Source organism: Miniopterus natalensis, chromosome 5, assembly GCF_054644295.1.
Source record: "Miniopterus natalensis isolate mMinNat1 chromosome 5, mMinNat1.hap1, whole genome shotgun sequence".
In the NCBI taxonomy this organism is placed as follows: Eukaryota; Metazoa; Chordata; class Mammalia; order Chiroptera; family Miniopteridae; genus Miniopterus; species Miniopterus natalensis.
The window spans coordinates 74386224-74410629 of record NC_142085.1 but is presented as its reverse complement, the minus strand read 5'-3'; the positions used below and the strand labels follow the sequence as shown (position 1 = coordinate 74410629).

The 24406-nt window shown below is 34.8% G+C and overlaps 1 protein-coding gene across 1 annotated transcript in view; it reads right to left on the bottom strand.

Moving 5' to 3' along the window:
* Positions 1-24406, bottom strand: part of PEX7 (peroxisomal biogenesis factor 7) — a 55080-nt gene that overhangs the window by 22032 nt on the left and 8642 nt on the right. The window contains exons 4-8 of the mRNA XM_087817638.1: positions 21267-21344; positions 20778-20886; positions 13466-13572; positions 11454-11567; positions 9898-9953 (exon numbers count right to left, since the gene is read on the bottom strand). Coding sequence (XP_087673764.1) covers positions 9898-9953; positions 11454-11567; positions 13466-13572; positions 20778-20886; positions 21267-21344 — 464 coding nt within the window. The remainder of the gene's footprint in view (positions 1-9897; positions 9954-11453; positions 11568-13465; positions 13573-20777; positions 20887-21266; positions 21345-24406) is intronic.

Sequence of the window (24406 nt, the reverse complement as noted above, 5' to 3'; positions counted from 1 at the left end):
GAAGGCAGACATCAACAAAGGTGCAGAAAGGAAAACAGACACAGAGCAGAATAAGTAAGTGTTTACTTTCTGGTGACTGGACATGAAAGCTTGGGGAGAAAAAAGATCAGTGTGCAGAAAGAAGAAGACCGATGAAGCAGGAACTTAAAGTACTTTCAGTACCTTGCTCAGGCCCTGCTGCACTACTGCCCTGGAGCGGAGGGAGCCCAGATGCTGACAAACATGTTCCCTTTCTTATTTAAGCTAGCTCAAGCTGATTTCTGTTTCACATGTCAGTGTGCACACATGCGCTCACACACACGTCCTAATAGGTATATGGAGATAGGTAAGAAACTCTGCTGAATTTTATTTAAGATGAAAATATATTAATAATTATTGTTTTTATTCTCTGTATGGTTCATTCCATTAGGTCAAATCTTGAAGAATTCATTATTAGAATATTTATTGAGTGTTGCCACATCTTAGGTTGGGGTTTCAGGACAGACTTCAAAGGTGAATTATTTATCCCTGAGTTCTTAAGAGACACAGTAAACTAATAACTGACAGGTAATACCCAACTGATCAGAAGAAATAGCATCATTATGCGTACAAATAACTAGGAGAGGGAAACACTGAGGTTCTGCTGAATTACCTTCTTAAAAACTTTATCTGCACAGACCTGAGTCCACTAACTCTACAAGGCTTGTAACAAAAAAAGCAGCTTCGTGCCGCACCACCTCGATCATTCACCTTAGAGGCAATCACTTTAAATTCTTTTAGATGTTTCTTCTGATTTTTAACTCTGTATTTTGAAATTATATGCTCAGAGAATTCATTATGTTCATTTTCAGACATTATCTTTTTACTTCCTACTATAGAAGATGAGGCAAAGCAATATCCATATTTGAAAATACATACAACAAAATCCAGTTGCCTTATTGAAACTGCACAACCAAATTTTAAAAAAATTATAATGCAAATTAACTGACAAACTCCATAAATTTTCTGTTGGGACTAATCAGCACAATTCAAAGTTCAAAGCAGTGACTTATACTGCATTAACCTCAGGCTTAACATTCCTCACTCCTTTTAGATCTATTTCTTCATGTGCTTGCATTAGGATGTGAATTAGACAGAGATTTGGTTTGATTCTTAAAGAACACTCTTAGTACTAAATAATTCTGAAAATGTTCTGCAGTTATAAATCAAAGTACTTAAAATCAAAAGTCTTACAAGTTTCTCTCTAATTAATGTGTGTTGTTTCATTTTATAGGAAATTATTTTCATTTTTCACCTGGCATTTAACTTGAAAAATTATGCTTCACTACATCAAAAGATCTTTCCAGTATGACAATAATCATCACAAGAATTTTCTAATTTAAACAAGTCAAATGGAAAAATTCTTTTGGAACATATGAAAAAACCCCCAACATATCAACAAACTCGGGAGTTACTGCTTCATACGTACAAATATCTTAACTGTTAGGCATATGAGACTCATGGAGATTTATCAGTAAATCACATATTACAATTAGTTGTAGAAAAAAATAATAATCTATCTGTAACTTTAGTTAACAATCAGGATACCAAAACAATGGTTCCAAATTTGTTAAATAGTAAAATGTTGCAATCCAGTCAGTACTGACTTAAACAACAGAACCACAAGTCTTCTCCTTGGAAAATACCATTTTCTTATCCCAACAGGACTTTCCATTTTAAATTCAGTTTATTAATGGCTGCTTTAAACACAATTAAAATGAAAACCATATTAAAATATAATCATTTGCAGGCTTTTACAGTCAGTGACCAAAGGATACCATAATTCTTCATATAATTTAAATTCACTTCATTTATAAACAAATGTGTTTAGTATATCCATGTCCCAGGTGCTAAGGAAAAAACAATGAAACAGACAAGTCCTACCCTGTAATCAGGCAAGTGCTTTATTAACACAAAATATATTCACTACTAAAATATCCTTATAAGAATTAAACGAATATGTGAGTGCAAATATTCTAATTCTTATAAAGAAAACTAAAGATAGCTATAGTAAGATGCTTCCTAGTATCAGTGGTAAAGTCTGGTGAACCTCTGCTGCAACCACAAAGCAAAATCTGTGATAGGACTTACAAAGACATTTCTATCTAAGATACCTGAAAGGCACAGAATAGTAAATATCTAATCATTTTAAGAATTCACAGTTCCTGCAAATGTTAATTAGCATCAGATCATTAGCCACATAATTTCTTGTGATTTGATGAACAACTGTAAAGGAATTAAAATCAACTATGTCAAAAAAATGAAGTAAAATGATCATTTGAGCTGCATATGAGCTCACCTTCGGCCACATTCCTTATCTATTTACCTAGACTGACCTTTTTTTGTGGGTAAGGGGGACTAGGTAAAGTTGAAATGAAAGGCTTGAGACAGAGTACATATTCAGCTATACTATCTGTTTACTTTGCCTGACCTTTTTTTATGGGGAAGGGGAAGAAAGAGAAGTATGTGCTCGTGGAAATCTCTGGGCTAATAAACATAAGGATCAGAAAAGTCCATCAGCCACACCAAGTTAAGACACTTGCTGTATAAAGGCCAATCCCAGGAGAGTCAATGTGTCAAGGATAAAAGGTATTTCTGTATCTGCTGCTTTGTTAAGATTCTACGCTTACTACAATCCAAGTAAAGACTATTTTCCTGCTTATGCAATATAATAAAGTTATTTATCTTACTTTACAATTAGAAAAACTATTACCTCACCCTTGAAGACTATAGCTGAAATGGGGCTCAACCACAAAGAGATGGTCTTCTATCAGTAATATTAATGACTACAGTAGCAAACACTTAGATAGCACCTACTATGTGCCAGCATTTGTGTTTATTAACCCAACTAATCCTCACAACAACCCTATGTGGTAGGTACTATTATTATCTCCATTTTACAGATGAGAACACTGAGCCATAAACCATTTTAAAATGGTTTGTTCAAGTTTGTACAGCTAGTAAAAGGCACTCTGGCTCCTTGGTCTGTAGTCCTAACACCTATGTTACCCGGGGATGCACCAACCCACAATTAGTCCACTGAACATGTATTTTCCACTACCCCATATCTATATTGTGACATGTCTCCCACCACACCAACACAACTGACACGCTTGGGACTCCCTTAAGTGTGGTTCTACTTCTCTCCAAGCCTTCGTGTTGATCGTTTCCTCAGCAAGATATTCCAAAGTGACTATTACAATGGCTTGCAGATAACAAATATTTTATAAATATGCCTAAATTTTAAAGCAGAGTACAGCTGTACTGTTTTGTAACCCAAAACTAGCTAATAGCTGAGCTGGAAACAGTATGTTGCTGATATAGGCAGAGGAAGTTTCACATCATAGAAGCTGTGGCTGAGCAGTTTGATAACACTGGAATTCAAGTTCACTTTACTTTTGGCTTACCAAAAAATCTGTAAGTCTGAAGAAACCCCGGTTGTTTGGTTTACTATTACCAAAGACCATCAATAAAAAAAATGTTTTAAAGGTTAGAATATTTACAGAAGTGTCGTGAAACTGAAGTGTTTGAGGCTAAACTGACCATTTTCTTCATCAATTTATGAAAGCTGTATCTTTAAATATCTGCCAAGTATTCACTGCAATGTGGAAGAGACAAAATGTTGCTCTTCCTAATGAAAAAACATAATTAAAGCAACTTTCCTCTTCTTTGGCTGTCATACATAGCTGGTTTGTTGATTTCTGACTGTGTTTATGTAATGATCTACTTGGTAGGAAACCAAAAACACGAATTCAGAACTAAAATCATGCTTATGTATGGTTGGCATAGTAAATGTGGCTCAGCAGGGAAAAAAAAAAAGTAACCTGATGGAGAGTAAGTATATCAGGAGAATATGCTAAAATTTATGGTGAAATACTCATGAAAGAATAGAAATAATCCTCTGTGATATATTTTAGATTTAGTATAGCTGAGTGAAGTTTAGAAAGAATCAATGTGTGTTTTATAGAGTATTTTGCCTATCAGCTGAAGAGAATTCTGATATTTTTAGAAAGATTGGAGTTTTTATTTAATTTAAACCATACTAAATAATTTCAAATACTATGTTACATATTACTTTTAAGATCTGTATTACTTATTCAATGAAACATAATGAGCTACACACAGGTAAAGAACGTAAGGCTTTTTCTCTATTAAATGATAATATATCCACATAAAAAAAATATTAAACTTATATTTTATAATACTAAACTATCCATCATATCATCTGTTTTGATATAATTCCCACCATATGATGTATATTAAAACAAAATTGTAAAAGCTTAGAAAACAAAATAAAATATAAAAATGGGCAAGTAAATGAAAATATACTTGAAGAGCTATGGAGGTGGGTAAGGGGGCGGGAGGGGGACCATCTGTAATAGTGTCAACAATAAATAATAATAATAATAAGCCATCCAAAATCTAGGGGCAATATCTGTATAATTATCAATGTTAAAAATTAAACAGGTTACTGCTGGTCTTATGTCATAAATCTTTTTCTTTTTGTTAAAATGGCTTTTCTGGCACTAAAAATATCATCAATCCAATGAGATTTAAATTTCTTCAGAGGATTCATTTAACTCATACCACATGGGTTAAAAATCTAATAAAAATGCACCTTTTCTGACCTTTCCAATGAATGGTCACCACACACAAATAATGCGAGACTAACACAGGCATTAGTACAATTAAAGTCATATTCTCAACATATCTTGAGAGTTACAAATATGCAAACATATAATACATATATTCATATATATATATATATATATATATAAAGCTTTTTAAATGATTTTGTTTTCCTTTTCTATTTACTTTTCATAAGAACGTCTTTGATAATTCTATACTGAAATACACAGTTATTTTGCCTATGAAGCAATTTAAGTTTTTTACTCCACTTTATACTGGGAAAATGTTTACCAATTTTTCAGAAATAAGAATTCCAAGTTTCAGGCTTGACCAGGGATAATATTCCAATTAACTGAGACAAACAGTGTAGATAAATATGCAAGTCTAGCAGAGGGAAGAAAGGGAAGAGTCAGAGAGCTCAATGTGAGATGCCTATTTGGACACTCAGGGGCCTATGGCAGCACACAGCTGAATATGCAGGCCTAAAGCTCCCAGGAGGGGTCAGAGCCAGAAAAAGGAGGTTGGGAATTATCATTTAGAATGGATATGTCAAAGAGTACTACGCCAAAGACTGCCAAGGTTAAGGGGAAGAGAAGGAGATTCCATGGTAAAGCATAAAGTCAGAAGAGAATGAGAATAACAAAGAAGAAAAAGATGGAATCCCTGGGACAGGGAGTTTCAAGAAGGAAGGTTTGATCTACAGTGTGAAATATACAACAGCAAGGCTGGATTTGCTATTACTGAGGTCACTGGTGGCTTTTGCCAGAGCAGTTTCAGTAAAGAAGTTGGAGCTGAAGCCAGTTGTGCATTTAGGAATAAATGGACCTGGAGCCTCAAGTACTTAGGGTTTAAGTTTCTGGGGGCTACAAAATGCCTAAGAGTTGAAAATCAAAATTAATTCTTAATTAAATATATATAAATTAACAATATTAGTTGACATATTTTGTATTAAACATTTAATTTCATCTGAAAACAATGTCTAGGTTAGATATTTCAATTTCACAAAAATTCCTAAGTAAGCATGATGATTGCCAAGAAACTATAATCAATCATAAGTGAGTCGCTCATTGCCAGATCACTTCAAAAGAAAAAGTATAAAAATCTTGTCAACATAATTAGCCCTACTTAATCACTGATGTGGATCCATTTTATAATTCAGATGATATGAGCTAAGACTTCCCAAGTAGAGCACCCTGGGACTATAATGGACTTAAAATAGCCTTGGTGAATGGAAGCTTAGGGGGACACTGAAAGCTTAGCTAGGAAGGAAAAGAGATGTGTAAGAGAGTAGTTAAAGGAAAATACAGGATAAAGGAAAAAGTTACAGGCTGAAAGTCAACAGAGACTTGGAGACTGATGATATGAGGAAGAAGAGAGGTAATTCTGTAAAGGAAACAGGAGTGCATGGGATGAAGCATTCATGTCCAAGGGTAGCAAAGGAGAAATGGATATAGATACAGAGGTATAGATTTAGATAAATTTTCAGGCCTGCAGAAGAAACTGAGATAATTTGAGCATGAGCCCTACTTTTTTTTTTTTTTAAAGAAATAAATAAGGTCTCCAGTCCTGCTCAGGAGTCAGGAAAGAAGCAAAGAGTAATACTTAAAAGTGGAGAGAAAAACAAGACTGTGAGCCACAAATTGTGATGATTTCTGAGCATAGTTAGGTACCTATAAGATTTTAGAGTAGTCTAGTCCAGATTCAAAAGCCCAGTCTTAACAAATTTTCCTGAGACAAATATACATTTACAAAAGTAAGGCATTACCCAACTTGGTGTTAAGGGATACTATAGTATATAGATAAAACAGGGAGTGATCAGTAGGATTAAGATAATAATGACAATTCTGAAAAGAAAGTATACAGTAGTCACTAGGTCTCCTCCTTTAATCAGAAACAGAACAGCAAAATGGATTTAAGATGTCCTTTGATTGATGAGCTCCAAAAATAGAAAGACCCGATTAAAACTGTTGAGGATCAAATGATGATCATCAAATGCGATCATCAAATGATCAATGCCCCATCTAAGTTGGTCAAGTCTCCAGTGATCACCAGAAGGTCTTTGAAATCCAAGGACTAGATTCTGTATCTGGAAATCCCTTTTGAGCCCAGAAGTGACACTTTGTAAGAGAAGATTCGAAGTTCCCTCTTCATCCTGTTCAGCCTACGTGGAGGATCTGCTATCTGGAGGATCTGACATTACTGGCACATTAAAATCCCTTCCTCCAGTTTCTGGGGCACCATGCATGCTCTGAGGCTCCTCCTGTTTTCCATGGGCTGTTCCCCTCTTCCTTCCAACATTAATTCTTTCCTGAAGATACTGTCTTTTTGCTCTTCCTTCTCTAAACCCATTTCCCTTTGGTTTATTCACTCTTACAGACTGAATTATCAGTAAGTTAATGGCCTTCAAATCCACATTTTCAGGCCTATCCTCCAGCCAATGATCTAGCTCCACAGTTTCAGCCTGGAAACATTTAGGGTGGATGGTGAACAACTGGTAATTTTTCTTCTTTTCTGCCAATATTTGACTCCCATGCTAAAAATTCTATAACCACTCTTTACTATTTTATATAGACTATTAAAAAAAAACAAAACCTGGTTATGATATCATTTTAATTGAGAGCTGGAATCCTCAGTGTGATTATGTTTCCTGATTTGTCTCCCTGCTTCTATTAGATCAGCCAAAAAATAAATAAATAAATGTTAAGGCATGTAATTTCTCTCAAGGCATTGTAATTTATTCTATTGGAAGTACAGTCTACACAAACAAAGTTATATAACTTCTCCAAAACTGGCTCAGGAGAGAGGAATTCTGGGTAACTGAGGCAATGAGGTAATGTAAATCTAAAATTCTTAGTGTATCCTCACAAAAACCAACACAGAACAACATAAAGAACAATTAAAACTACACAAAACTCAGGCCTTCAACACATCCAAACTTCTAATTACACGTAAAAAGAAAAACAGAATACCAATGAGCTATCTCCCATGTTCCAGCTGCAAGCCTCTGTGGACAGCGGAGGACAGTTTAGGAAAAACTGAACTGAACAGAGAAGAGAGAAGCAGGGACACACAAAGTCTTCATCTTTTAAAAAATAAAAAAATACTATAAAAATAAAATGGATACAATAATTCAAACAATTCACCTGACAAAAATTCACTTCAAGAAAACAAACAGCAAAGTAGAAGAAAACTAGAATATAACATTCTAAACTGAATTAAATATCTTTAAACAAGCATTTGGGGACATTAAAAAACCACCTTGATCAATATGATATAAGAATAGATTTCATCTTTGTCCCTGGTTCCTGGTACCAGGCTCCTAAAACCCTCGGAATTTTCTGAATGATAGAAGAGTTTTTTGTTATTCATAAGGAGCCCCCTTGGAGTATACCAGAGTATATGCTAATGAAGTGATCTAGGATGGAGCCCCTACATAACTTCAGGATGCAGCTGGTCACCAGAAAGACCAAGGGATTAGAGGGTTGGAACTTTCAACCCCAACCACTAACCTCCAGGGAACGAGGCAGGGGCTGAAGATTAAGCTCTATAAAAACTCTTGAACAGTAAGGTTTGATGAGTTTCAAGGATGGTGAACACATCCACGTGCTGGGAGGGTGGTTCACCCCAGTTCCATGGGGACAGAAGCTCCTGCACTTGGGACCTTTACTGACCTCTCCCTATGTACCTCTTCATCTGTCTATCTTTATCCTTTATAACATCTTTTAAAATAAACTGGTAGCCTGGCCAGGCATGGCTCAGAGGTTGAGTGTCAACCTAGGATCCAGGCGATCGGGGTTCGATTCCTGATGAGGGCACATGCCCAGGTTGTGGGCTAGCCGATCAATGACTATCTCATCATTGATGTTTCTCTCTCTCTCTCTCCCTCTCCTTTCCTCTCTCTGAAATCAGTAAAGATATATTTTAAAATAATAGTGATAAAATAAAATAAACTGGTAAACTTAAAAACTATTTTAAAATATTATCAAATCTGAGGAGGGGCTCATGGGAACCTCCAATTTATAGTTGGTAGGTCAGAACTTGCAATTGGCATCTGAAGTGGGGCAGTCTTATGGAATTGAGCACTTAACCTGTAGGATCTGATGTTATCTCCAGATAGGTATTATCAGAACTGAGTTAAATTTGATACCCAGTTGGTGTCTGCTGGGAACTGGAGAACTGCTTGGTATGGGAAAACCCCACGCACATCTGGTCTCAGAAATACTGACAGTAGAGGAGAAAAATAGAGTTTTCCCCTTATAATCAGGAATTCAAAAACAAAGAAAAGAAGTGGGGAAAAGCAGAAAGACGTGAAATAGAGCTGACTGAACACGAGAATCCTATCAGAAATGAAGACAAAATTACATGGTGCCCAAAGAATACATTTACATGAAAACATAAGGACACTGAAGACAGCAGAAAAACAACCAAGAGAATGAAAATGAGATTTGAAAAAAAAGGGAAAAGGTATCAGAGAGAAAGTGTTTGATATAGAAGACAGGTGAAAGAGACTCAATTTGTGTATAATTAGAGTCCCTATAAAAGATAAAACAATGGATCAGAACTAATATTTCAAATTATAATCCAAAAAAACTTTCTGGAAATAAAAGAAGTCCTGAAACTACATTATTTAAAGAACTCACTGAACTCATGCAAATGGAACTGTAACAATCAGAGTCCCCAGGAAAAAGAATCAAATAAGGACAAGGGCATCAACTGCCATCGAAATTCTCAAAAACAACATAAAACAAGGCCAAAATGAGGTAGCATGTTCAAAAAGCTGCAGGAAAGAAATGTAAATTTAGGAGTTTATGCTCAGTTAAGCTTCAGTATGAAGGATATAGAGAAACAGTTTTAAACATACAAGGGCTCCTAATCATTAGCCCTTCTTAAGGAATCTACTAGAAGAAAAATTCACCAAACCAAGATGATGGGAAATTTCAGCAAAAAAATTGATGGTGGGCATTTAATATACTTAGTTATGTATCTAAAAGCAAAACAAAGATGGAAATAAGAGTAGAAGAATAATAAGTCATATGCAGTGCTGTATGTTATAAGTTGCATGTTCTGATAAAGTATCAACAGAAGTTAAAATAAATACCATTAAAAACACAAACCAGTGGCAAATTTTCAAATGTGCCCAGCTCACATTTTTTCATATTAGTAAGATAAATACATTATCTTCCTAAAAATTGTAAAGATGCAAATGCTACTTGGTATTTCACAACAAAACTTGATAAAAAACTACTGTACCTTACAGTAAAGTCATAGGAGCAAGAGGCTAGTACGGAAGCATGAAATGGTGAAAACTACAAAACAAAACAAAAAAATATTTTGAAGTTAGCTGTAATTATAACATGCTTAATAAATTAAAGTCTAGCCAGGACTGTCACTAAAAATTATGCTTTCCTGAACCTTATATGATTTAATTCAAGGCGAAAATACTTTGGCCTTTTATGTATCATCTACAGGAAAAACATTTATTTTTTACATTGCCCAAAGAAAGTCATCACTCAAGCTTTCTAGAGCTTATTTAGAATAAAACATTCCCAAAGTGTGGCTATTTTGGAAAAATTAAATACAATTTCATGTTCCCTATCTAAAAATGACTCCTAGAAATACAGGGGATTTAAGTATGTGACAGTTACAAATATAAATTTATTATATCTTAACAATTTTATGAATACATATTATGATTGCTATAAACACACGTATGGAATAAACATTTAAATGTTAAGTAAAATATCTTTAATATATCACAGCTAATGAGAAATGATATGAAGGACAAATCTGAAAATTTAAAGACAGTATCTTTTAGATAAGTAATAACTATCATACTTTCATAAGCTGCCCTCTGCAATGACATTTCTTTAGTGTATTTCTTACCAGTATGTTAATAGTTATAGATACATAATAACTACATTTGCAAACTTTCTAGTTTGTAAAATACTTTCCCTACATTACCCTATTTCATTCTCAGAAGCACTATAAACAAAAATAGAAAATATCTTCAACTACTAAAACCTGTGTGCCATTAGAAACAAAACAAAACAAAAAAAAACCAGGGCACTGTGTCTCATATGTTAAGTAGCAGCCAATAAAATTTAAAATATTAATTTAATTGAAATTTTAAATTTTGAAATAGGAATAACATAATTATCTTATTGAAAAGATCAATAAGGTACTTTTTACCCTTAATGTAAAAGACAAAGAATGAAATTCAAAGATGTGACTTAATATCCACAGTGACTTAGCAAAACGTACCTAAATAAAAGCTGGAAAACTAAATTACAGCTCTTATAAGCAGGCAAATTTCTTAGGAGCAGCAGAAAAAAAGTTATCTCATCCTCTGCTGTTTACAGAGTGGAAAATTTTCTATATCCCAAATGTTTGTGAACATTCATTCATACATTATCATGTTAGGGAAAAGAAAGAATTAACCATTTCCCTGTATGAGTTTCAACAAAGTAAACAGACCTTCCCACTGGATGAAAAATTATAAAGAATATAATACTAAAAGTAATTACTATAGTTAAAATTTTTTAAAGGAATAGTAGATTGGGGATGACAGAATAAAAAAAAAATTATTTAACTCTAAGTACGAATTGGCTACATTGACCCAATTCATTCAATAATTATTCAAAAATTTTACCTAATTTTAGTTTTCAATGTTCACTATCATTAGTTGGGTAACAAAAACATGCATAAAAAAGAATCAATAACCCCAACCCATAAGCACCTTTTATATATACTTCACTGATTATATTTATATTTTATTCTCTGTATAAAAAGAAAAGATAAAAACTTACTTTCACTCTCCTGATAGCATAGGTGTGACCAAGGAGTTCAAACACTGGTTGTCGAACATTCCTCAAGTCCCAGCCTCTCAAACTACAATCAACTGCCCCCGTCACCAACAAATTCTGAAAGCAATGCAGAGAAAAGTAAACTGTGACATCTTTTAATTAAGTAGTGTCCAGGCTTTCCTACTAGAAACAATATCTATTTTCTGATCATTATTTAATCAGAACTTAGGAGTCATTCTTAAGAAGTTATATGACAAGTCTTAGAAAGAAATCAAAATATACATCAGAAAAGCAAAAATTGTATGACTTGAGAGAAAAGGAACTCCATATGTTTTATGTATGTGATGGAACACTACACACAACGGAAAAAGGCAGAGTCCCAAAAAGCACTGTGGATTTTCCAATCCACCTTTAGTAATATTAATAAGTGCATAATGCATTAAAAATTATATCTGACAATGAGTCAACATTTCTCTTCAGCATGCCCTGCAGATTTACCAGGCATCGAAAGGCAAAAAGCCTGTTAATTTAGGACTATTTAAAAGAGCAAAGGGTATAAATTAAATTTTTATATATTTTCCCAAATCTAAATCATCGTTCCCAATTCCCATAGGCCATGTCTTAATGTGATAGCTAATCATATCTGAAAATCTATGCACATAATGGTAAATCTCCTTATCTAGTGGGTTTTACAACTTCTGCTTTCTATAGACCCAAGTTCCTCCAGAGTTCCTGGCTGAATAGGCCAAGTGTTGGGTTCACACTCAGCCCCATACCACATCAACCAGAGCAATAATTCACTGTTTGAATGTGTTGGGCTTCAGTATAAGCTCATTTAAAGATAAGTTTTAATGATTTTTTAAAAAATTTTAAACCATTCTCAAGTGTATATTGGCATCTTTTTTAGAATTCCTAAATATATAGTCCACAATTTCATTTTCTTATATGAAAAATGTATTACGATGAGATTTGACTGTAGTTATCAGCATTGAAATTTTTATTTTGATCAAGTATTACTACTGAATAAGTACTATATTTTCTTTGAATATATTCTATTTCTTTTTATTTAAAAAACTGCCAATATAATGTTCCCTTTTTTATTCATTAATTTAAAACTGGAGAGCCCGGCCGGGCGTGGCTCAGTGGTTGAGCGTCGACCTAGGATCCAGGGGATGGGGGTTCGATTCCCGGTCAGGGCACATGCCCGGGTTGAGGGCTCAATCAATGACTCTCTCATCATTGATGTTTCTATCTCTCTCTCTCTCCCTCTCCTTTCCTCTCTCTGAAATCAATAAAGATATATTTAAAAATAAATAAATAAATAAATTGAGAAAAAATAAGGCATATGTCACAGTCAAGAGACCGCTTGAGGTACATAGATAGATAGATAGATAGATAGATAGATAGATAGATAGATAGATAGATAGATAGAGATATACACACACACACAGTATATCAATCAACATATTTGATCCACTGCTATTTCTAATTCATATGTTTCTGTGGTTAACTGAAGAGATGCAAAAAGTTACAAATAGACACTGCTATCTTACAGAGCATGAAGTCTGGTTAGGCTTATAAGGGAAGATAAAACAGAAAATATTAAAAACTGATGGATCGTTAAATTAAAAATCAATCTACAAACAGCTCAGCAGTCTGATTAGCAAGGTGAACATGAATGGAAAGCAAAAGATAACACAAATTGGCAGGATTAAGAGCAATAAAGAAAAAAAATCACATAAATTGTAAAGCAGTTTCCCAAACAAACAAGTAAGGCTTGCACTGTTGAACTTTGAGAATTTCTGTTTCTTATTCTTCCTGTTTTATGTGCACTTAAATCCAATTAATGCTAATGCAGGTCACTCACAATCATCAATTAGAAATGAAAGGGACTGAATTTAACTTAATGGTCCATAAACACTACCAAAGTCCGCATAAACAAAGACAAAATAAAATCCAGAACATTTCAACATTAGGAAGGGCTCCACAGATCAGAACAGAGCCAGACTGTGTACCTCATTGTATTTACACCAGTCACAACTCAAAATTTCTGCCTGATGTGCTGGCACCACAGTTCTGACTCCTGCTGCCTTCACGTCCCAAATTCTCAGAGTCTGATCACCTGTTGAAAGAGAAAGACTCGATCACTTCCCATCACACCACCTGGATGCTCAGTGACATGTGCTCATGATGATAAATCATGGGAAACACACTGCTTTCACTGAAAGAGTACTGCCATCTGTATATCACATATACATACTAACTGTTCTTAACTGTAACAATGCATACGAAAAGTGATGAACTACAACAAGTAATGCACCATGACAATGTTTTTCAGATCTATTCAAATTGGGAAAATCTGAATCTCACATTGAGAAAAGTACAGTGCTGACTAAACACACATCTGTGCATTTCTCTTCAAGAAAAGGCCCCCAAAATCCTCACTTCTAATAAATAAAGTTAGCCCCCTGTACCAGTATATTCTACAAGAACCAAAACAGTAACAATTTTACTAATAAATGTAAGCCAGGTCTAATAAGCCAAAACGGAGAATTTTTAAATCTAGCTTTTATGTTTACCACATTTTAATCAGCCAGCCACAGGGAATTTTTCTCCTTGGAAAAAAAGCAAGTTGAAAAAATTTAAGAATTATACTTTGTATTATTACAAAAATGGTTTACATTGCTTTCCTGCACAAAGTCACCCCTGATTAAATGTTTTATATGCTATTTACCTTGAATTTTTGTAAACTATGAGAAAACAACAAAATGACCAGATGAATAAAACCCAGAATAAATAAATATATATAGCTACATCAAAAGTAAGTTACAAACAATAACTGATCATGGGAAAAAGCTAGTTCATCTTGTTGATAAGAATGTGATCTATGGCGTGGTGACAGTCATGGTGTTGAATTCCATTAGTGGTTGTATGACTCTGTGCAAGTTATATAATATCTTCAGAATGATTCCTCTTTGCTAAAAAAGAAACAGAATGCCTACTTGCATGGTTGTACAAGAAATTAGTGTAATAAAATTTCTGCGAAGCACCTAGCATGGCTGCTAGCACAAAGTAGATATTTTAATATATGGTATATAAAAGTGCTACATTTTAAGTTATTCTTTACTTAACTACATATAATTCCCTATATTTCAAATTCTAAATGAGGTCATTTAGCTAAATTTAGCTATTTTAGACAATTTTTTTTCTGATTTCCTTGGATGTTGCTTAAGAAAGATAAGAATTAAATTGTTTATGGTGATGAAATGTAGAGGTTAAGAATGGGGACTTTGGAGTCCCAAAGCTTGGTTCTAATCTAGTTCAATCATATGGTGGCTGTTGATGTTTAATCAAGTTACTTAACTTCCCTGATTCTCCTTTTAGTTACTATGATAAAATATCTTCCTTATAAAGCTGAAATAAGATAAGGTTTTAAAATATAAAATAAGAAAACAAACCCATGATTAGAAGCCATTCCTACCCCTATTAATAATAACATGAATAACAAGCTAGTATTTATTGAGTGCTTACTATGTGCCAGATGTTGGTCTGAAATTTTAGTTGTTCATATGGAAAATAATTCAACGATAATTAATAAATAAGTTGACCAGACAGGTTCAAGCAAGGCTAGTCATAATATCTTATTCTCTGCCCTGACCACAGTTGACAGATGAAAGATAGGTACTTGAAATTTTTCTGAACTATAACAGAAAAATAATGTCAGTTCCTGTCTAATGATAAAATTTACAAGTTATAAAACTGAGGAGCCGCTGGTGGCCACACCTAAGTGTAAAGCCAGCCTGCAGAGTCAAGCCAATAAGCAGAGAAAAGTCCAAGTTAGAAACAGAAAATGTGTCCTCAGGACATTCAAGCATCCCTTCCCCTTCTGGAGTTGCCTTTCAATAAGTTCTACAAAGACCTAAAATATTTCAAGTTCTGTTGCCTGTAGGCAAAGGAGATCCCCGATCATCTTGGAGGGAGTGATGAAGTTCACTTGGAGCTTCAGTCTCTACAAAGCCCAGCCCCAGACAAAAACATGTGATTCAGCATGAGGCTTCCACTCAAACAGAGAAAGTACCTAAATGGTGCACACCAGCTTTCAAAAATTTATATTTAATATTAAGGCTGAAACTATAAAGTCTGCTATAGCTATGATTAAAGCATCGTTTAAAGTTCAGTGAGCTTGTGTTCACCCTAAAATTACATTCTATGGGTATGTGGATGATTTAAAGTGCCAAAACACAACAATGACTGTTGACTAGGAGATTAAGAAGTAACTGTTATTCTAGCAACAATATGGATGAATCCCACAAATTATGTTGAGCAAAAGAAACCGGACACAAAAGTATAAAAACAGGCAACATTAATCTCTGCTATTAGAAGGCAGCACAGTGGTCACCCTGGGGCGTGGGGGCAGTAATGACTGGAGGATGTGAGGAGGGCCTCTGGAAACATTCTGTTTCTTGATCTGGTTGCTGGAACACAGATGTGTTCACTGTGAAAATGCATTGCTTTGCACACTTAAGATTATGCACTGTTCTGTATGGCTATTATACTCTAATAAAAGACCAAAGAAACCAACAAAGGTTGGTTATTCTAAAGTTCTTTGGGACAATATTTTGGTTCCTCACTATCATATTCAAGCAACATTTTTTAAAAATGGGCCATAGCTTGTCCCCTCTTACAGTTAGTTTAAAGGGCACAAAAAGTTGAGAACTGCTCTGTAGGAGCTAAGAACTCCACTTCCTTGACAGTCGCTCCTGCCGCACACATTCGGCACTTCATACTCACCACTCTGTTTTCCAGGCAGGGGAGAGGGACTTTCGGGCCGAATGGCACAATGACTCACTCAACTCTTTGAGCCACCAGGACATTTGTATTTGCTGTTTTTGGAATCATATTTTCCAGACAAATGGCCTTTCATTGTCAGCCAGACGTTCATCAGGGCCCTGTGATGGTGCCGCAGACCCACCTGAATTACCAGCTTCTCTTATCAGTTGCAGACTTGCAGAAGCAATGAATTTAAATGCACACTGCAGAACACGAGGTGCTGGCTGCTACTGTGTCTAAATTTCAAATTGCAGCAGGTAAGAGGAAGTTGGGTAAAAAGAATGAGTGTAAACATTGAATCTGAAACGGTGAAGTGAACTGAGTAGCAAAAGGATGCATACTGGGCCCAAATAATTTAATTTAATTGAAATACCAGATGCCTATCAGATGTCATATGACTTTTTCTTAGAGTAGATGAGGTTTTCTTAACTACTGGACCCAACATATTCACACATGGCTATCATTTATGAAATTATATGGGGTCTGTAAAAGTAGTAACTTAGTTTTCATGGTTCACAAGAAAGTTTACTTCACGTTAATCCTCTTTCTATAAAGACCTCAAAAATTCTTCCCTTCTAGCTCATATAATTTAGAAATATGAATTTTGTACAAACATGACTACCATGAACTAGACAAAATGCAATGTCCTTAGAGAACTCTGCTATGGAACATAAATCGAGATCTAAATCTCTAACAACTCCCCCTTTTTGGCCTGTCTTAGCTTAGCTAATGATACATTTGGTTCTAGATTTGCAAATACCATACAACTTTGAAGGTAACTAAATTCTTGGAGTGATTTTTTAAAGGAACATATTTCATAGCACACAGGTGCAGTGCTTGATTTTTATCAAATCCCCTCAGATTTATGTTAAGCCTTGAATGAGCAGCCATTTTAGTGACTATTGGCCCCCTAGAATGGATCCATCTACTTCCACCTAATCAGGATTCACTCTTTCTATTCTCAGTGTATGTAGTTTGGAGACCACTCTCTTCCATTTCTCATTCCCAACTGCAGGAGCTAAGCCTGGCCAAAGCCAACCAACACATAACACACCCCTCTCCAGGCACAGTGATTAGTTTAGGAACATCCACAGAGACTCTTCAGAGTCAATGAGAGAAAATGAAACTTTCCTAGATGTCTGAGAACCTCTCACTTTTTCCTACCACACAGAAGCCAGAAAGGATGTGGGGGTTAAAGCTACTGCCATCTTGCTATCACGTGGCACCTGATACTACAACCAACTCAATATCCAGCCATGTCTCTATAAAGCCAGTTTTAATTCTGGACTTTTAAACTATATGATCAAATAAATTATCTTCTTCCTTAAAGCAGTTTGGGTCAGAATTTTTTTCAAGTTCAACTAAACAAGTCCTGGTTGATATGACCACTATTTATATTCATTTCTAATATAACACATGAAAATAATGTCATTAAACAGATGGTCTTTTATTCTATTAAAGCAAATGATCACTCTGTTGATAAAAGATTGTTTTTATACACTGCCTATTTACAACATACAGATAGTTTTAAATGTTAAATTTTATGATTATACAGTTAACTCTCTACACACAACTAATCTTTTTCTCTTATTCAGTCTCACACAGAACACTCTACATGTAACATCCAGAGCCAATATTACGTATACCACACTATAACAAAAGGCCAATGAAAGAATCAGTGTGTGTGACTCAGTCCAAATAAAGGGCTAATATACACAACTCTGGCTGACATTTAAATAGATGCAGCTGTATTAGTTCATGATTTTATCACTGTCAAATTTTGTATTTGGTCATGGGTATAAGAAGAACAATGGTTAAAATCAAAGGAATACAATTTTAGAACTTAAATAATATAAATTAACAATATTATATACAATAGTAAGGTAAAGAAACTTTTAAAAAATCTATCAGTAGTTCAGGGAGCTTTACTTATACTTTTCCAAATATGTAAAATTATACTCATTATTAATTCTAGTTTATTATGAATTATGCCAATCAGAGCTCCCAGCAGACATGTCTTCACTGTTTCACTAGAAGAGAAGCATGTTTCAGTTCATTGAAGGCGGATCTATCTATTCCACTAATTCCATCCAGGGTCTAAAATGTCTCCTTTGAAACTGTAGGATATAAGGCCAAAGGCATGCATGCCTACTTAAAGAAAATGATGCTAATGTCAATCTGATTCACATCTTCATAAGAATCTTAATTTAACTGTACTACTAATCTCTGTGTTAGGGCCCTTCACTAATAGTAAAATTATAAAATTACATATGACCATTACACTGAACTGTGGTCATCTTACAGATGTGATTCACTATAAACATGAAATCATTAGAATTTACAGTAAATGAAAGTATAAAAGATGATCAACTCAAGAGTTAATTCAAATTAAATGTATCAGTATTGCTATCATTTATTTAATACACACCTGGCCTTATGGCTAGCTGCACAACAGAAAAACAAAAGATAGAAGAAATTTAGGCTTGGAAAAGGAAATGTGACAAGAAAAAATATATTTTCGTCCCATCCCAAAAGCCTTATTGTACCTCTTTTTCTATTTCAAAATTTTTTTAATTTAATAAATTTAAATATATAATGTAAATGTAGATATAATTTTTAGTACATAATTGATGGATATTCTTTTCCATCAAGTTTATTCAAAACTGTAGTCTAAAAACTCTTTCTGAATGATGGTATGATTTGCTCAATACAGCTATAATACTGGATTAAGGTTTCTAAGAAATCTCCATAATCAAAAACTGTTTTATAGAATGTTTTCAATGGGGAAAAAGAATTTGGGAATTTGGGACAGGAGAATTCCTGACTCATAGTTACAAAGTTATTTTCCTATAAAATTTCAACAACGAAGGTTTTATAGCTATAAGCATATAAAACCTAACATCACTAAACAAATTAGCCTTTATAAGTATCTGAGTTTTTCCTCAAGAATATTCCCTATAAATATTAAAAATTTTTTGTACCATATATTCTGGGATAAGCCAAAGAATTTTTATAGAAAAATACAAGAAAATGTTAACAATGGTTAAATAGGGGAGAGGGGCTTTTAGTTTTTATTTGGCATGCTTCTGTGTTGTTTGAATTTCCTTACTATAGGTACATGGTTAGAATAGGAATTATCTGGAATACTATTTTTGTTTTTGCTTTATAAATTTATTTTTGAAAGTTATACAAGTAAAAAATAAAAAGTGATGATCTTACTTTGTCAATCACCACAAATATTTATGATTAATTAGCACACATTACACATTCTTATAGCTGTCACTCCGACTTAGCAACCTTTGTTCTAATAAACAAATCAAAGATAAAACCATTTAAGCAAAGCAGCTCAGGGTCTAGTAAAAACAGCTATACTGGTTCCCAATTTTGAAAGATTTATAACCAGTTGTAATCTGCCTAAGACAAACTATATTTGTTCATTAATAGTTGTGTTCTGTCTAATTCACATTATGAAAAGTCATGGTGTAGCAGATATTACAATATCACTAAGAACTGATATTCCATATTCCTAACCACATGAACTCTAACTCCAAAAGCCTTTCAATGCACTGCCTGCTCACTGCGGAGAACATTCTCTCATCTGACTCGTGGGCAGAAGGGAGCATTGCTCTTGCTGTCTTAGTTTCTTCTCCTGTCACCCTCTGGGAGGACTCTGTCACAGAAATTGTCCATGTAAAATCAGGACAGCAGAAGAGAGACAGGCTAGACTGGTGGGAAGAAAAGGTAAAAGATGAAAGAACAAGAGCTGTGAGGGCAGAGTGGAAGGCGTATGGGAAGAATGAGGCACATGCCAGGGGAAAGGACCTCCAGAGCAGAAACGAGGGAAGACAGGGACAGTTACTGAAACGACCACTGGGCAGGCGGACTGTGCTGCTTTAAATGGCACCACAGAGAGGCTGGGCAGTGCGTCTCTATAACTTATTTATAAGTTAGACTGTTCGGGTTTATGATTTATGAATTGGCCCACAAAATAAATTTGTAAATCTTTACGCAAATAGGACAAAGCATAATTATTAAACTTGATAAAATGACCTTTCTCTATTAAAAAAAATACAGACATAAATATAAGTATCTACTTTACCTTAGAATTGCTGATATAAATCAAAAGAAAACAGTCAGAAAAAAAATCATACCAAAACCATCTTTGCTTTAGCTTACTAGCAATGAATTATAAAGAATATCCCTAAAAGGAGGGTAAACATCAAGGAGAGACTGATGCCCAAGCCCTCACTTGCTTTGTCCCACACCTCTTACCTCACCAAAAACGGAACATATAAGTCAAATGGTCAGAATCATTAAAAAGTAATCCAGGTTGGTAAAGAATATCTAGAGGTTGGTAAAGAATAAAACAGTCTAAAGAGCAAAAAGAATTGGGGTTTTTTTGGTGTGTTTTTTCTCAGACTCTAAGGTACACAGCACCACCTACTGGTTAAAGTGAGACTACCATTCACTACAAGGAAGACGTAAATATGGATTTACCTGAGGCTGAAGCAAAGCAACCAGGGATGTGGGGAGACCAGATTGTGCTGTAAATGACACTTTCATGGCCTCTAAAGGTGCACAACGACTTTCCAACAGTTGGATCCCACTACAAATAAATGAATAGATCAATCACTTAACAGGTGTCAATTCAAATGTATGCTTTTACATATACAATATATAAAATATATATGTATTTTTATATACACAGGATATACATACATGTCTCAAGGCCTTTTTTAAAGCCTATTTTTACATAAAGCAAGATGGTATTTAAGGGTCCAAAATAACCAATGCTGAGCTAATTGTTAGTTTACAGCCAAAAGATTAGAAAATTTTAAATTCTAATAAATGCTTTAAAATATTTTTTGAAAATAAAATTAGCTACCTAATTAAAAAGCTACAGAAGAATGTTCTAGGAGAGAAAAAAATCAGTGGTAGCTTTTGGGAAGGGAATATTTGTTTTTAAATACAGTAAAGTCAACATACCAATTTGATGGTTTGATCCCATGAACCAGACACCACAAGCTGTTCACCTCTGGTTTGGCTCCAATCAACACTATATACCTAAAAACATTTTAAAATGTCATTTAGGAGGCAAAAGAGCATCAAGTTCAATATTATATTTTATCTCTTTATAACAGTGATAGCTAGTTAAAACAACTAATTTACTTCATTGAAACATCAAGTCCTACAAATCTTAACATGGTGTCTGGGAAATGAAAAGTTACCTTGTCCACTCCTCCAGACTGATTCCTTACATATTCTACTTGAATAGAATTCTACAGAATACTTCCAAATCTTCTCCACTAAAACAAAGTATACATATTTTTAAACCTACCAACAAATCACTGTTTGCTGCACCCTGAAGAAGAAATGTCAAAGCAGATTAGAAAGTCATCTAAAAAAGCTTGCCAAGTCAATGTTTATCAGAAAGCATTAAAATTCAATTCCTATCACTATCTAGCCTTTCTTAGAAAAAGCTTATAGAAACCAGGTGATCCTTTCAGATCTCTTGGTAAACAGCCTTAGTTATCCAATGCTGCCATTCTAATCTATGCTTCACTGCTCTCAGTGGACCACCTCAAATAAACTATTTGGAAACTTACGGAATATTTTTCATTCTGTCATTTTATACAACATATTATATAGAGATCACTACTACAAGCTAAGTTCAACAAAATATGTGCATAAATTATAATTTATGAAAGTAGTCCTGACATGGGTCTGAGTATATGTCATTAAAATGGATCAGCAGGTTACTTTGAGTCTAAAAACTCTACCATATTTATGTAAGAAGTAAGAGTGTCTGGGGTTTGTAGTGGTTTAAGTATGGGTTACCTGTTCTCAGCTGCCTAGAGCTAAGCTGAGCCATGTTGGAGTCTGAGTAAAAAAATCAGTAATACTGATTCTGTCCTTATTTAAAACTGATATTTTGTTAATCATAGATTTTTGCCTTAATTTTTATTTTTTTAAATGATTGCACTAAGAGATTATTTATTTTGACTACTAAGTTTTTGGGGGGCTCCCTTAAATTATGGACTAAAGGCGAGTGCCTCACCCAGCTTGCCCTAGTCCTGGACCTGCTGTTGCCCATACCCATGTGAAAGAGAAAAGAGCAGGTGGAACACTAAAGAAACCATAATGTAGTAACAAAGAGCAGCTCATAAAGTATGCAGAAGGGGCAGCAGAAACCAAAGACTGCTATAGACATCTGTTAGTTATGGGTAGAAAAGACAGGTTTGGAAGCAACCACTAATGATTTTGAGAGCTGAAGAATTTGATTTTATATTCTAGTCCAGGGCTCAGCAAATTTCTTCTGTCAAGGGCAAAATAAATATTTTAGGCTTTCTAGACCATTTGATCTCTGTCACAACTACTAAACTCACAAAAGTAGCCATAGACAATATTTAATGAGCGGGCATGGCTGTGTTCCAGTAAAACTTTCTTTCAAATCAGACAGTGGGCTGGGTTTGGCCTTGGCCCAGGCATAGTAGTTTGTCAATTCGTGTGCTCTGGGCTGATGTGAAAAGGCAAAAATAACCACAAAAGCAAATCTTTATTGAGCACTACTGCGTGCAAGATATTTCCATAAACACTGTGTATTTATTTCATTTAACCTTCACTTTTATGAAGTAGATACTATGCCGAGGCCCAAGGAGGTTCAATTCCCAAAGATGGAGCTGAAATCTGAACCTGGGTGGCCTAATTGCAGAGTCCACACTTAATGACTTTGCTAGGCTGTCTCTACAGCAAGCCGCTCCAGGGCACTGTTGAACTGGAACTTCTTGCTGCCCTTATTGATATCACCTTTCATTGGAGCTACATTTGGGCCCAGTCTTATTTCATTTTATTTTTATGAATTATACATATTCAAGAACTTAAAGTCCCTGTCTACCTGGTGAACTCCTGCTCAAATGTCAAGTCTTGGCCCTATTATGTCCTTTATGAAATAAGCCTCCGCTGACAGATTCCTCAGTGACTTAGATTCTTCCTCCTGTGCATTCCAACAGCATCTTGTACTTACTTCTGATTCAGCATTTACTATCTTTTACTAAAATTCATGTTAAATAACTGCCATACCTGCTAGATTTTAGAAGACCTCTCTAGGCAAAATCATAAGATGTACATCTTGTACATCTATGCTCATTGAAACATAACTCAATAAATGTGAATTAAGATAATTAAACCAACAAAATTTATCTTCATAACCTGTAACTCTGCTAAGTAGTTATAAAGAGCTATTATTTTCATTTTAAAAGATAACTGAATACAACTAAAAACTAACATTATGAGCTCACACTCCACTGCCTCTATCCATTTCCAGCATGATGCAGGACTTGAAACCTTATGACATCTCACCTTTTAAAACTGCAAGAGCCTCCACAGGCTCAGAGAGAACCCAGCCCTAATGAGAACAAAAGACAGGAGGTAAAAAAAACTATGCTCATGGCAGTGTCCTGCCTGCTGTCTTACCTGACACACAACACCATGGCAACTATTATGGTTCTAGGACAAAACGAGGATAGGACACACATGATGAGGTTAAAAATGGAATAATAAAGAAGGAAATAAAGGTGACTCAGTCAATCAATAGTTTGCTTCACTGTGTTTAAAATATTAGGACATGGGGAAGTAACAGTACAAGTCAGGATATTGTGTTTTAAAAAACAACACTATAGACATAGTACAAAAGGGGTGCTGGGATGGAAACTTCAGCTTGATGGCCAAAAGAAAAGGATTCAAGCAGGGCCTTGAGGGCTGGCTACAACGTTAATAGCAGGAAAAAGAGTTGCAAACACTAACCAGAAACTCCCCCAAAGACATATGTGGGCACAGAAAGCACCAAGAGATTAGGGTTAGTGAATGCCGCAAGATAACACCAAGGTTTTGTGTCTGAGGACTGTCAGTGATGGTGGCATTAACAAACTGGAAGACTGGAGGAAGGAAGATAAGGTATAATTTTAGACACACTAAATTTGAGGTGACAGCAAGATAGTCAAGTGGAAATGTCTAGTTAGAACTGGGTTTTTGTATTAACCTCAAACTCTGGAAAAAGTTTATAGCCATAAGGATACTTGGGAGACAGTCAAAAAGGGATGTCTGGACTCCATTATCCCAATCTTAAG